At 30.9% G+C, this 15,178-nt stretch overlaps 1 protein-coding gene across 12 annotated transcripts in view; it reads left to right on the top strand.

The window, feature by feature from the left end:
- Positions 1-12,444, top strand: part of RBM26 (RNA binding motif protein 26) — an 87,445-nt gene extending 75,001 nt beyond the window's left edge. For 7 of the 12 annotated variants that reach the window (XM_008686665.2, XM_040623743.1, XM_040623733.1 and 4 more), the window contains exons 21-24: positions 4,627-4,740; positions 6,403-7,587; positions 8,224-8,282; positions 12,022-12,444. In XM_008686665.2, coding sequence (XP_008684887.2) covers positions 4,627-4,740; positions 6,403-6,492 — 204 coding nt within the window. In that variant the 3' untranslated portion in view covers positions 6,493-7,587; positions 8,224-8,282; positions 12,022-12,444. Of the gene's footprint in view, positions 1-4,626; positions 4,741-6,402; positions 7,857-8,223; positions 8,283-12,021 lie in introns of those variants that run through there. The other 5 variants (XM_040623736.1, XM_040623735.1, XM_040623742.1 and 2 more) reach the window with 5 other exon arrangements.
- Positions 12,445-15,178: the final 2,734 nt, after the last annotated feature.

Raw genomic sequence — 15,178 nt, 5'->3', positions numbered from 1 at the left:
AAAAGATAGAATACTTTATGGGAGAATTAATATCTTTATGATACAAATATTCCTCTAGAACATCATTGTATTTCAATCCTTTTTTATCCTTTAAGAGCATTTAGAGGTTTTCTTTATATAGATTTTATATGTATATATATTTATACATATATGTAATAGATACAGGTAATGTACATATTTTGCAGATTATATAATATATAATGTTAATGTATACTATAGTGATATATAATGTAAAATACATATAACATATATATAATTTCTTTATATAAATAAATATATTAGTTTTCCCCCAATCATTTAACTTCTAGTTACTTTAAATGAGGTGTTTTTTTCCATTGTATTTTCTCTTGATTGTATGTGGAAAAACTTTGTTTTTATCAAATATGTAGCTGCCATCTTATCAAATTATCTTTTGATAGTTTTTTAATTTTGTTGTCTTGGGTTTTTCAGGTAATCATATCCATCTTCAATGTTTATAACTTCTTACTTTCTGTTACTTGTTAGTACCTTTAGAAAAATGTTAAATAACAGTAGTAGTAATTGTGTCTTTACTCATCAAATGTCGTTCATTGTCTTGCCTGTGAAATGAATTAAAATAATAAATGAATGAAAACATTTCTAATGATTTTAGTATATATATGATGCTGGCTTTTAGATTAAGGTAAAATATAAATGATTCCTGTTTTTTGAAAGCTGTAGAGATTTTTGGTTTTTGATCAGAAATGGATTTTATCATAACTTTTGTGTATTTGTAGAAATATGAGGGGTTCTTTTCCCTCATCTATTTATATTGTTTCCTGAGATTGAACTAACCATTTGCTTCTGGTACAGATCCCCACTGTATTGTATTTTTCTTTGATAAATCCCTGAAGTATGAAATCTGTTCCCTTTTTTTTCATTTATTTTTATTTTATACTTTTAAAAAATTTATTTAAGTATAGTTGACACACATTGTTAGTTTCAGGTGCACAACATAGTGATTTGACAGTTCTCTACATTACTCAGCGCTCACCATAAGTGTAGTTACCATCTGTCACCATACAACATTATTACAATATTATCGATTATATTTCCTATATTATACTCTTCATCTGTGTGACATTTATTTTTTAACCGACGTTTGTACCTCTTAATCCCCTTCAGGTATTTCGCCCATTCCCCTTTCCATCTCCCCTCTGGCAACCACCAGTCTGTTCTCTGTATTTAAGAGTGTGTGTTTGTTTTGTTTTTTAGATTCTACGTATAAGTGAAATCATACAGTATTTGTCTTTCTCTGACTTATTTCACTTAGCATAATAACCCTCCAGATTCATCATGTGTTGGAAATGACAAGGTCTTATTCTTGTATTTATTTGTAGTTTTAATTCAGTCTTCAGAAGTAAGATTAGTTTGTAGATTTGGGGGGGGGATATTATTTTCATCAGGTATCAATACTACCTGACTTTATAAAAAATAATTGAAAAGTTTTCCATTTTTCTTTGTGCTCTGAGTTAATTTTAAGTAGCATTGGAGATATATTTTCTTAAATGTTTAATCTGTGAAAATACCAGGGTCTACTGATTTTAGACCATGTATCTTTGTAAAACATTTTTCTTCTCTGTAGAAAGGATTTGTTTATATTTTTCCCTTTTTTTTTTTTTTAAGATTTTATGTATTTGTCAGAGAGGGAGAAGCAGGCTCCCCGCTGAGTAAGGAGCCCGATGGATGTGGGACTCGATCCCAGGAACCTAGGACCATGACCTGAGCTAAAGGCAGATGCTCAACTGACTGAGCCACCCAGGCGTCCCTGTATTTTTTTTCTTTTCTGGCTTTACTTTGGTACTTTGGGTAGTTTTTCATTTTGATTATCAACTATTTTCATTAAGATGAGCAAATTTAATTTTATCTTCTTCTGAAGTTATTTCCCCCACTTTCCTTTGTTATTTTGTATATTTTTACATTTAGCCCCACTTCCACCTTTATAATCACTACCACCTTGCTCAAATAAGCATCCTATAGAATACATTTAAACATGTTTTTTATTAACATTTTATAAGTAGTTACAAAGTTCATTTTTTAATGTACATTTTAATAAAATGGTTGCAGAACTCTTGAAGCAACTGCCACAGTATTGAAAAGCACTGATCTAGTTGATATTATACTATTAAGCAATAGTAAGTATAATACTGGACTTGGCCAAAAAATGCCAGAGGTCATAAGGACAAAATAATGTCAGAATAACCAAGAATATTCTGAAAAGGATGAAGAGTGATAAATTTCATAAATTCATTATGAAATAATTAATATAGTAATTGTATGGATAGACAAATAATAAAACAAAATAGAGTCCAGAAAAAGACCTAAATATATAAACGAATTGTAGAGAATTATAAGGAGATATTTTATTTAAATCAGGAAATTTAATTTTACTGAGTGATCTATAAATAATGTTAGGACAACTGACTGTTAGGAAAAAATAATACATTATGACTTTATTTTTGGTATCAAAATAAAGGTGCATAAAAGTTTTTTCTTTTTTCAGTACATATGACTAGTAAAAAGCTAGGGCATTCCTGAACAAAATTTTAATGTGGAGGGGACTTTTTAAAGGATTGGCACAATTTGGAAGCCATAAAGATAAACACTGACAAATTACAGTACATGAAAATCTAAACTTATTTATGACAAAAAGAACAGTAGCAACCCTTTCCCTTTAATAAAAACATGGATTGTAAACAAAATCAAGATCCAGTTGAGAAAAGAATATTTTACCAAACAAATAGGACAAAGTTCCATTCAAGAAATTAGTTTAAATATGGTGTGGGTGTGTATATAAATACCCATTCAAGAGAAGTGAAAAATCGATTGGTATGGCTATGAAAAGGGTCTGAGAAATAATTGGATTAATAATATAAGAAAGAAGGTGTAAGTCCCATGTACATATCCTTCATATGTATATACATAAACCCTTTTCGTATGTGCATAGGACTTTTTTTTAATGTGTTGCAGAATTTTTTTTCCAACTCTTCATAGGATAGTGGTGGTTATGTCTTCAGGATGGGACAATCAAGGATCATGATATTTACATTATGTAACGTGAGATTTTTGAATTTTTTAAAAAATAAAATGGGTAGGTAGATTACAGAATTTTTTAAACTTTAAGGATTTTATGTTGCAAATTACCTAAAATAAATTTGCATATTTAAAAAGCAAGAACTCGGTTATCTCAAAAATTTATACAAATAGTCAAAGATTTCTAATGGAGAATGTTGATAAAATGTTAAATATACCTACCTTTGAAAATCATCCTATAAAATATTAAAATGAAAACTTCAAGAGGTTTGTAGACTCACCTTATAAATTTGAAGATATATGTGCTAAATATAGAGATTTACAGCATTAGGTCATCAGAAATGTTTGTCAACAACTTACTATAGAAAATAGTAAAATTTTTGGCCTTTTTTAACTGGATGAAAAGATGAGTTTTATGAGTAGACATTTCGCATGACACTATTAGAATTCCTTATAGTAAGATATTTTTATGTAATAGTTTTAGCTTTAAAAAATTACAAGTTGTTTCTAAACTTAAATATCATATATAAGTACTTAAAATTTTTTTAGTTATATGACACTGTGATGAGGCCAAGGACTAAAAACTCATGAGCTGCATTTTAATAGGTATGAAATCTCTTAAATTTATCATAGATTTATATGTGCTGATTTAAAATTTATACCTGGAGACTTTAATATCACACAACTCATGGTTCGGTGTCTTGAACATGTAATTGTTTCTAGATTTCACATTATGCTATACTTTGAGGTTGTGCTATAAATGTTTTGTGACTACGAGTTATTTTGGTATGTTGCTAACACTGATTTTATATTAGTTCATGTTACTTCAATTTGAATGCACGATTTCCTAATCAGCCACTTAATGTAGCAAATACCAAGTTTAACTTTTATCTTATATAATAGTTCTGAAAGCTTTGTTAGGAAGTACTTTAGTTTCAGTAGAAACATTCAAGGTTTTTTTCTTCATGGCGATACTTAATTTTGTAAGAGTGATATGTCAAATGTATATTTAAAAATAATGTGATACTTTACTGATGTAATTTTAAAATAAGGTGATACTTTACACATGTGAAATTATTCTTATATTTGCTAAAGGTTTCCAGTTTGTAGTTACTCTGTCATTCATAAATTAACAAGAATTAAAATGCAATAAAATACATTTAGCCTGTTGATCCTAATTTGGACTTCGATTCAGAACCTACAGCCGGATCTTGAAATGCCTTGAGATTGTTGCCTTGATCAGCCATTGTCATTGTATTGTAAACATGTAGACATAGTTATAGTTAGATACTGGCCGGTAGTAAAATAGCTCTGCTCAAACATGAGAAGTTGCTATTGTTTTCTTTTTAAAGGTATTTCCAACCACAAAGCTGATTTTAGAAGGTAAAGAACCATAAAAAGTAAATTATAAATTATAATAATAAATAGTAAATGGAGAAATAACCACAAAGTAAATGGATAGCTGTCTTCACTTTTGTTTTACCAATTTAATTTAAATAATAGGTACTATAACATTTCATTGTTTTTTTCAGAAATTATTAATGTTCTACATTCTAATGTTCTTAATTGTTTTAGGCTGCAGTTCATGGAGCACGTTTCAAAGGGCAGGATCTAAAACTGGCATGGAATAAACCAATAACTAATATTTCAGCAGTCGAAACAGAAGAAGTTGAACCTGATGAAGAGGAAGTATGTTTGTTTTTTTTTTAATTTGTTTTGGCCCTTAAATGTTCACATTTTTATATGAAATGTGATTTTATGGCTGTAATTTTAACATAAAAAACTTTTATTCCTGAGCCATATTCTAGGCAGGAGATGTCAGATAAATGCAGACAACTTTAAAATTTCTGGATTAATGAGAACTATGGATTGCTAATCCAAAAAAAGAGAGAGAAAGAAAGAAAAAATTATATATATACTCAGTTTTCATTTACTCTTAGAAAATAATAATTATTCTTTAGATTTTTATCCACAGGAAATCTTGTAATATTTTAAGTTTTAGAGGATATATCCTACTCGTTTGCTTTATTAACATTTCAGGTTTCCTTTATTTTAATTCATATCGTTCTAGTTTGTTAGAGTGAATGCCTGCTATATGATAGATACTGTGATAGGCACAAAAATGAATAAGACACGGTCCCTATCATCAAGGAGCTTATAATCTGAAAAGGGGGGTGGTGACAGACACATAAGAAACTAATTATAATGAAAGGCAGAGTGATATGCTCAATAAAGATTTGAACAATACGCTGTGGGAACCCAGGGGAAGGAGTGATTATTTCTGTCCAGAAGAATCTTGGAGAAGGTGGTGACAGTGGAGCTGAACCCTAAGTGATAAAAAAGCTTTCCATAACCAAGAGCTGGGATTGGGAATAGAGTTGAGAGAGGCATTTTAGGTGTGGAAGAGGAATAGGTATGGAACAGTCCATTTTTCTTGGGTACAGTAATTAGTATGATGGCTGAGAGGTGTGAACATAAAGAACAACAAAGTGGTAGAGCCCTTTGAAATCATAAACATAAAAATAACTCTTTTTTGTTTGATCATGAAATAAGCTGTAGGAAAAAGTTGAGGTTAATAAATAAAGGTAAGGTGGGGAAACTGATTCCATGTTTTACCTTTGTTAGATTTTCATAATGGCACTTCATTTTGTTTGAAGAGCATTCGAGGCTGTTATACATATCCGTAGTCAAATGCAAGAATAAAATGTGTATTTTGAAACTCATATACATGATTTGTCATTTTATATTTTAGATTATACCTTTGTCCTTCCATGAGTTTGAATTGAATGGGGAGAAAAGCAGGAGAGCTCCTGGTATTAGGTATTTTGAAAAGTTTGAAAAGCAGTCTGAGAAGCTTTTATGAAGGGAATGGGGAAAAGCAAGGAATGCTATAAAAGAAATGTTTGTTACATATAGCAGAAAAAAATATAAATCTATAAATCTTGATAGACGTTTCTACAAAAGTTTTTGGTTGATTTAGTGTCCAAGGTCAGACAGGGTAAGTCAGAGAAGACTTACTGATGTTTTCTTTTTTTAAAAAAACTAAAAGTATTGAGCACTGTTCTACAGGTGTAGAAGATGGCATAATTTGAGCAAGTGAGGCAGGAGAAATGGCATGTACAAAGGCTTACTTGGATATTTTTTTTAGTGCAGTTCAATATAAGCAATAGAATAGATACTGTTGAGAAACCATTGAGTGGATAAAGATTGCTTTTCTTTGTTCTTGAATATTGTAGCTATAGAAATACCTTTTGTATTCGCCTCTGTTGAGAGAAATCAGTATTTAAAAGTGTCACCTTTTTTCTTTTCTTTTTTTTTTGGGTAAATTCCTAAATGCATTTTAACCTAAAGTTTCAGGAAGAGTCTTTGGTGGATGACTCATTACTTCAAGATGATGATGAAGAAGAAGAGGACAATGAATCTCGTTCTTGGAGAAGATGATTTGACTGATCATTGATCTGCATATGCTAGAACTCTACCTGTGTTTCATTAGTATAATCTAATGTACTTTTACATATTTGTAAAAAACAATTTTTTGGTAAAATGTGATGAAGATGGATTTCAGAAATAGACGAAAGAGAAGAAAACTACCTTCTGATCCTGTATTTTGAAAGATTGATGTTTGCATTTTATTTCAGTAAACAATTGCTAAAGACATCACACTAGAAACATATGCAATGTTTTTATTACATACTTCTACTGAACATTACGGAATTCTTTGGGTTCTTTGTAATTTAATGAATAGGTCTAAAAACTTACGACCAATACTTGTTATAACTTAGAGGATTTTGTTTTACTCCAAATAAGGAATGAATTTGCATTTAAAATCTTAATGAATGTTTTCAAAAATGAATAGATAACATAGTACTCTAACTAAAGTCTCCAAGTTATGTATTCATAATATTACATAGTAGTACGCTTAGGCTTTACTATGTATTAGCCTTTTGTTGGACTTGTGTATGTATTTTACCATATGGGTTTTAATGATAACGGTGTATGACTGCTTTGCATATGAGTCCTTATGCATTCAGATGTTAAAAATAAAGTGGAATGGTCTCTTGAAAAGAAAAGAAAAAAAAAAAAAAAAAAAAAACAATGACAAAAAAAAAACCCCACGAAGGCCAAGACAATGTTCCTTGATTTTAAAAAAGGAAAAAAAAAAAAAAAGAAAAGAAAAAAAAATTAAAATAAATAGACCATTCCAGATGGTGATCTACCCTTCCCCCCAATTATCACAAAAGGAGCTATAATCACTAACTTATTAATAATGGTTACTGGTACCTTTACAATAATGTACAATCCAATGTTAAAGATTTATACCACTTCAGTTTGGTTTGATCCTATAAATTTTCAACAGATGTCTTAAAATTTAAAAGCAGGCTGATTAGTTTGGAACCAGACTTCAAGTAGAGCTAACATTTGGTGAATAAGAAAACATCACATTACATTTTGGATGTATGAAAGAAAACTTGACCATTTGAAGATGTATGAATAAAGAAATGTACTATAGATACTACTTTAGGAAAACACTGTTTGGTAAGTGTTCCAGTCTGATATTTTAAGTGTGCATTTCCTATACTTGTATAAAAATCTTTGACATTTGCAACAGTATTGTGATTTTTAAGTGGATTTCTCTGGCAAATGAACGTGATCATTGAAAGTTGATACAGCAGTTTCAGGAAATAAATGCATTCTTTGTAGAATGAGGGGGTGGGAGATTACATATTTATCTTTCAAAATTCATCGTTTCAGTTGCAAGTGTTTCTGCCCTTCCTGAGATTATAGTGATTATATTCAGTGTCACATTAAAAAAAAAAATCACTTTCTTCCCGTACTGGGGTCCTCACAGTCACAAACTGTAATTCCAACACCATAATCCTCTGTCAGTGGGGTAACTAATGGATGCTGTTCCTCTTTTATTTTTTCCTCCCACACTTAGGATTAAAGTTGTATATATGTTTTTGATGGTAATACTATTTCATAGGAATGTTTTGGCTTGCAGTTGGTACGTGTATTAATATTTAAAATTTCAAAATCGATTTCTTTTGTCAAAATAGTGACTTTACTCAAAAACTTCTTTACTTAGATCTATGATATATTTTTATGTAGTCTCTTGTATGTTGACTGTGCTATTCTGATTCATTAGGTAAGTTTGTTTTCTTTTCTTTTTAGTAGTCGTGAAAGGTGCCAAATTGGCAGAGGCTCACGTTTCTTCTCTTTACACCAAACAGGTATTATAAAGAAAGAAAATCTTTCAAAGGCCAGTTAAATCTCCATGCTGATTTTTGGCTTTATAATTTGACTAGTGAATTTTAGCCTGATTTTTAAAAATTATTGTAAAATTCCATTATAATGTAACAGAAATTACCTCCTACTTATTTAAATCCATAAATAGCTTATCAGTTTCCCTAGTCCTAAATTCTCTAGTAACCTAAAATTAAAATGTTTTAAGCCATGTTGCTTTGAATGAATGAGAAAACAAGTGTGTTTCAATTTTGTCCCAAAGAATGAGGATTCAATATTACAGACATTCATTAGGTTCATGATTACATTTTTATTATCATTAAGATGATTTTAACTATAAAAATACTTAATTGCTATTGGATTTTTGAAATTAATGAATATGCTTATAAATACTAGTACTCTGCACATACTTTCATGTGTCCTGATTTTAAAACTTAAGGTATCCCTTTGAGGCAGTTGCTAATTCCCATTTTACAGATAAGGAAACTTAGGCTAATAGAGATGGAGTGACTTGCCCAAAGTCACAGCGAGTGAGTGAAAGGACTAGGTTTGAATACAGGCATTCTGATTTCAGTGCCAACTTTTTTTTTTTTAGAAAAACTCTACATTGCTACTCCTTCCTAATAATTATTGATTGAGCATGAGATTGTTTTCGCAGTAAATGTGGTAGTTCTTGCACAAAGTTGGTAGACTTCTTGGTCATTAGCCAGTTTATACCTTTACCTTCCCTTCTAATACAGCACTTTGTTCATATCTCTGTTACAGTACTTATGTTGTAATATAATTTATCTGGTTTATATGTCTGTCTTCCCCACTAAATTACAAGCTCCTCTAGGAAGGGGACCATGTCTTATTCATCTTTTTATCTCTAGTGATTATCACAAAGCCTGGCTCATAGTGGGCACTCAGATGTTTGTTGGATGAATTAATGAATGAATGCATATTTAAATCTCCAATAATGGAGTGACAATTACCTCCCTTGTTAATTCTTATCAATTTTTCAAAAATCTCTCCTGAAGGTCTTCTCAGTTATTGAGACCATTTTGCTAAACAGTTGAACAGTTAGGGTATTGCAAGAGTCGGGTTACAAATACTGGTGGAGGAATATACATGTAGTCTTAATGGAATTTCCACAGCAATTAAGTAAGACAATAATTTGGAGTATTAAATGTTGCAGTCAGTTTCAGGAGTAAACTAGCCTTTATTTTCTGTCAGTGTGTAAGAATAGAAATGCCAAGAGCCACCAATCTAGTCCATCCCACTAATTGTTTTATATCCAAAGATGACCTAGCATAGAGCTACCAGGTAAGAGTTAAGAGATTTAGCTTTTGGTCCCAGTTCTGCAGCTAACTCTGGCCTTAGACAAGTCTCTTAACTTATCCAGGGGTGTTTCCTTGTCTGTAAAATGAAAGGGGTTGGACTAGATGATCTTAAGGTCCCTTTCACACTTGTAGTTTCCTTGGTAGTATATTTGATCTAAAACAATTTAATATACCTGTACCAGTTCTCCCTACCTGTTGATATCATTGTTGTTTCTGTCGTCCTATTAATGGAAACAACTTAGATTTGGTTATAATAATCTGTATTAATATGTCTTGGTACAGTTTTGTATATAGTGTTCCCAAATGCTTGCTTTTGCTGGCACAAAATTCATTTAACCTCTAAAGTATAGCTAAACTTCCTTATTGACTAGACTTTCCCGTTCTACTTACAACTTTTCCTTTTGCTTCTAAACTCAAAATCTTAAAACTCTTTCCTGTTAGAATATGCTCCCTAAAACTTGAAACACATTTTTAATTCTACAATTCTCCCAACAAGTTCTTTGCTTTAGTATAGATCTGGGCTGAGTTTGAAGTGAAAAAAGGATCAGAGCAATGTAGGTAGCTGCTACTTACAAGAAAAATAAATGAGAGAAATGTATATTATTGGTTAAAAGATTGATTAGGATTACCTCAAGGGATGGTTGAGTTGTCATTTTGCATATTTCACTCAATATTTTATGTCTACTTAAGCAGTGTTGTTTAAATGTTATTGAATAATTGTTAAGATTTTAAAATTTAATTTTAGTATTTAATTGATGCCCAGCTATTTAATGAAATCATGTTGCAGGAATGGGAGAGTATTCCATAGCTCTTGTTTTATTGTAATACGATCAAGTGTATCAACCAGTAGTTTACTATAAAGACAAAACTTCAGTGTTCTAGGCTGATTACCTGTAGAAAGTATGGCTGAGCTTAATTGTAGGAAATTTCCTGTGACTAGAACTGTTTTATGGGGACTGTATTTCCAATCTTACTTGGAAAACTAATCATTGGCTCTAAGGGTTACATAAGAAAGCAAAACAGTTGCTTGTTTGGTATGTTGAAATATCAATGGTTATTTTAGAGTGTTATACAAACTTTACCAATTTATATTTTCTTTTTTTCTTCCCCATATACATTATGTGAACCAGTTGTAGAAAATTAGTTTTAGTCCTTCTAGAATTTGTAGAAATATTTATAAACTTTTTTTCTTCCCTTACACAAAAATCTTTTAATCTTTTAAAACAAAAACGTCCTGCATGAAATTCTAGTTAATTAAATTAGTTCACTTTTTGGTCTTTTTTCTCAGGGCTTTTATTCTTCTAAAGCCCTACAAATTAAAACAAAAATTTAGGATTAAATCATCAGTGAATGATGTTTGTAAGGCAGAGAGAAAATTTCCTTTTCCCAGATCTCAGGAATTACCTTGTTCTAGCTAACTTCTTGAACTGGCTAGTTGCTCTAAGGTATGTATACAGGCTTTTAGAGGAGAGTAGGTTTTTTTCCCCCCTCTCTCCCTCTCTCATCATTATATACCTATCAGATGACAAGAGATTATCTTCCAAACTTGCTACCTAAAAGTTCTAAGAAAGAAATCTTGGTGAAATGACTGCCATTCTATTTTCTAATAAAACATCATACTTGGTTAGTAGAAAAGTTCTGAATTTGGTAAATAACTTTCTTGGAGTTTATCAGTAATATGTATTCATTACGTAGTGTAATTGAAATCATTTTTTTGTTTTACTTTTTTTTGTTATCAATTTATTACTTGTTCCTAATTCCTCCCTCCCTATTACTTTATTTCATCCATCCACTTAACTTCCCATCATCCAAAGTTAGTCTTCCTTTGTATACTAAGTAGCACTGTCTCATTCTGATGTGTTCCTTTTTATTTTTGGTTGTTTAATCATTGTGCTTAGTACAGAATTTTATGTCCTATAGTATAATTAAAGAATGAAATTGTTATCACATGGGAGTTTAAGGAAATTAGATACACCTCACAATTACTTTGAAATCATTGGGAAATTTAAGAAAAGTGTTCTTGCTTTTATTTTTATATACACTATCTTGGAATTTGTTCATGATTTCTTAAAGTTACTTTGCCTACGCACACTTTAACAGTTGACTGTCTTGTCAGTTACTGCATTTCCTGAACAGAAATTGTGGATCACAGCCGTGTTGTAGCACTGTGATCTTTGTGGCATAATGTTTTAAGGAAGCATGATGCAGAGAGGTTTTGTTAAAATCATTTAACCCAAAGCTTATTCTTTGTCAGATTTGTCTGCAACTTTGGTTTTGATTCCTTTCTCAAGTAGATTTTTTTTTTAATGTTTAGAAAAGTTGGAGATCAATTTATGGTGTGATTCAGTTTTCAGATTTATTTACTATTTTCAAAGTTTTTTTTAATAGTCTTCTCTTTTTCCAGCAGAGAGAGATCATCATTGCCTGAATTTAGCTTTGTGACTACAACAGCAAGACCTGTTCCTGTCTGGAGACGACTGTTATAATATCATCCTATCATTTTATGTTTGCTCTTTATCAATTTGAATAGATGTTTACATGTACTATAATTCATATTTTGTCTTTTCACAGTTCTCTAATTGCTACATCTGAGTCCAGAAGTATGTCTGAGTGTGTGCTTTGTCTGACCTTGCTCTTACCTTAAACGTCTTCTCCCCTTACTTTATAGCCATTTATTTTTTAAACATTAAGAAGGAAAAAGACCTCTTGGCTCCCTAATATAAGTTCAGTCTCAGCCAAGTTGAAAATTGTGTCTAGGAAATCTGTAAAGCCATGATACTGTGTTCATTAGCATGAACAATTTAGAATGAAGAAAATGATTAAAAAGTTAAGCATGGGTCTGTTTTTAATTTTTCTGGGTTTTAGGATGCATTTCTGGGGTTAGGGTAGTCACTTAAATAATTTTGAACAGATGCTAAAATACTTTTTTATACACTGTAATAATTTGCCTATTTCTTCTAAATATACTTAACTGAAATTGTTGCCAAGGCCACTTACCCAAATAATTTTTTCAAAAATTTCTTAGCTCTTCAAAACCGAGGAGAAGAATTTTTTTTTCAAGTAATACAGGATGATCTGTGGATTATAAATATTGAGAAATGTCTATTAAATGTCTAATTTACACAGTTGTTCCATATTTTCCTCACTTGCAATCAAGACATCAAAGACAATCTTAAAAGCAAGGGGAAATTGTGTTGTGTGTCTAACATTGTTAAAGACTATAGTTTTCCTGTCTTAAAAGGTGTATGTTCATAATATTTATAAGCAGTATGGCTTAGAATTATTTATAAAGAGCGTGATTAAATCTTATCCTAAATATTCACCCCAAATACCCTTTTTGTAATGAGCATCATATAAAGAAGCTTTTGGAAAATTAATTTCTGAGTATTCCTTCATAGATTCTCATGAGGCATCTGAGAAGTTTGGAAGTTATACTTTATTAGAAAAGTCCAAATTATACTTGATTCTATTCACCCTTGTTTTTTAGTTTCATTCAGCCATGCTCATATTTTCACATTTTTTTTGTGCGCAAAGTTGACTATTCTGCAAACACTTCTTTTTCTTGAGTGTGCAGTGCATTTGTCTTCATGGAAAATAAAAAGAATGAACACATCAATCATAATGTAAATTATTTTGATCCACATTAGTTGACAATAGCTTGGTTAATATTAGGCTTGTGTTTAAAGGAAAAGTACATATTTTGGAAGGTCTTCTAATATAATTATGACCTAATAGCCTACAGGGCATTTTTAAAATTAGACTTCTGTTTTAGTTCACATTTGCAAACTAGCATATAACCACAAGGAATTCAAAGATACTTTCCCAGATGAGTTCAGTATTTTTTCTTTTCAAGGAAGGAAGATTCTCTTCCCCCATGATAGTGATTTTTCTTACTAGGTTAGAAACCCAAAGAACATAGTCTGAAGAGACCATACTTGTGAACAGTTTTGATTGGTTCTTGGATGTGGACCAAATACCAGCACCCTCAACTTTACTTTGTCATCTTTCTTTTTCTTTCCCTTGCTTTTAAATTAAAAACAAAATAAAGCAAAACAAAATTAAACATGCCATTGGGAATCAGAAGTCGAGATGATTTGATTCTCATTAAGATCATTGTGCTTTTTGAAAATTTCTGTGAGAGCCAATAGGTCAGTTACATATTTAAATTCCTATATGTTGATTAATTAAAGAGAAGGATTTTCATCATTTCATTTTCCTGAATAGGATTCTCATGGAGCTATGTGTAGATAACTGTACAGAATCACTTTTGTGTAATTGAATGAAGTGGTTTACCTCTGCATGATTGCATTATGGAAGCCTTTTATATATCTTTATATTTTTCAATATACTTAGATTTTACACTATTAGCTCTAGTCATGGCTATATTTGTTTTTTTTTAAATAGAGTTTATAAATATTTATGCTCAAAATACAGATCAACTAAATATTTTTGGTCTTGTTTACAAGATAAATAATACTTTAAAGTGATGCAGCCCCTCAAGTGTCTTAGGAAAAACGTTATTGGTGCTAAAAAAACCTTTCAATATCATTTTTGAACCTGTTATCTAGATTTCGCTAGGCTTTAATGTATGATCACTTGTGACTTACTCTAATCTAGCAGCATAATTATAAAAGTTGTCTGTGGTGAGTCAGGTAAAGAGCCCAGCCCGTTAGAAACACCCCATAATTTAAAGATATGATACAGAATTACAGTATACTTATTTGTGCCCAGCTTCCAAAAAAGAAAATAGTTTCTTCTGTTTGTCGTTAGCTCTTTTGATAGGAGGAACTTTAATCTGGCTAGAATTAAAAAAAAAAAAATGATAACATTCAGCATGGCTCAGTTTTCCCAGATTTCAAGTGGAAAACTTTTCTTGTCCTAAAATAATGGTGTAATCCTGCTCTGCTTCAAATTCCCATCTGTCTTTTACTGAACAGGAGGCAGGGTAATTCTTACATATTAATAGAACATTTGATGAGTTGTAAAGGGATGTATTATTTACGTTGTACAAGTTTTGCATTGATATGTAGATTGTTTTCTACATCTAGAAAACTTCATTCCAGCACCTTAGTGAATGTTCTTAAGATACAATTTTTAAGTATCAGCAAAGCATTCATAGATGTTTACTTTTGATTCTCAGAATCCTGAACCTGTTTTGGGTCTGATATTACTTCAGAACATGTTATCTGGCACAAGATTTCCTTTAATAAGTGGTTTAGTTTTACTCAAGTTCTGTGGATTGTTGAACCTAAAAACACCAAAGGAGTCTTTTCTTGTCTGGAGACTGGATTGTTCCAGTTTTTAATACCTGTGCCCATAAGTATCCCATTTCACGAATGTGTGTTGGCATGGGGAAAAAATTCCCTGCTCTTTGAGTGGAGCGAAAGTAATTGGTTAAGCTGTAGCAGCTTTTTTTGTTTGTTTGTTTATTTTTCAAAGTGATAATAAAACTTGAACTGAAAAAGGTAAAACTTGAACTAGAAAACTACTCTTGTATGCTTAGAATGTTTATAGTATTACATGTTTATGTGGGGTTGTCAACATTTTTATTATTTATAGTT

This window comes from Ursus maritimus, unplaced genomic scaffold (genome assembly GCF_017311325.1).
Source record: "Ursus maritimus isolate PB19 unplaced genomic scaffold, ASM1731132v1 scaffold_10, whole genome shotgun sequence".
Taxonomy (NCBI): Eukaryota; Metazoa; Chordata; class Mammalia; order Carnivora; family Ursidae; genus Ursus; species Ursus maritimus.
Note: the sequence above shows the minus strand (reverse complement) of the source record. Positions and strands in the feature narration are given on the sequence as shown.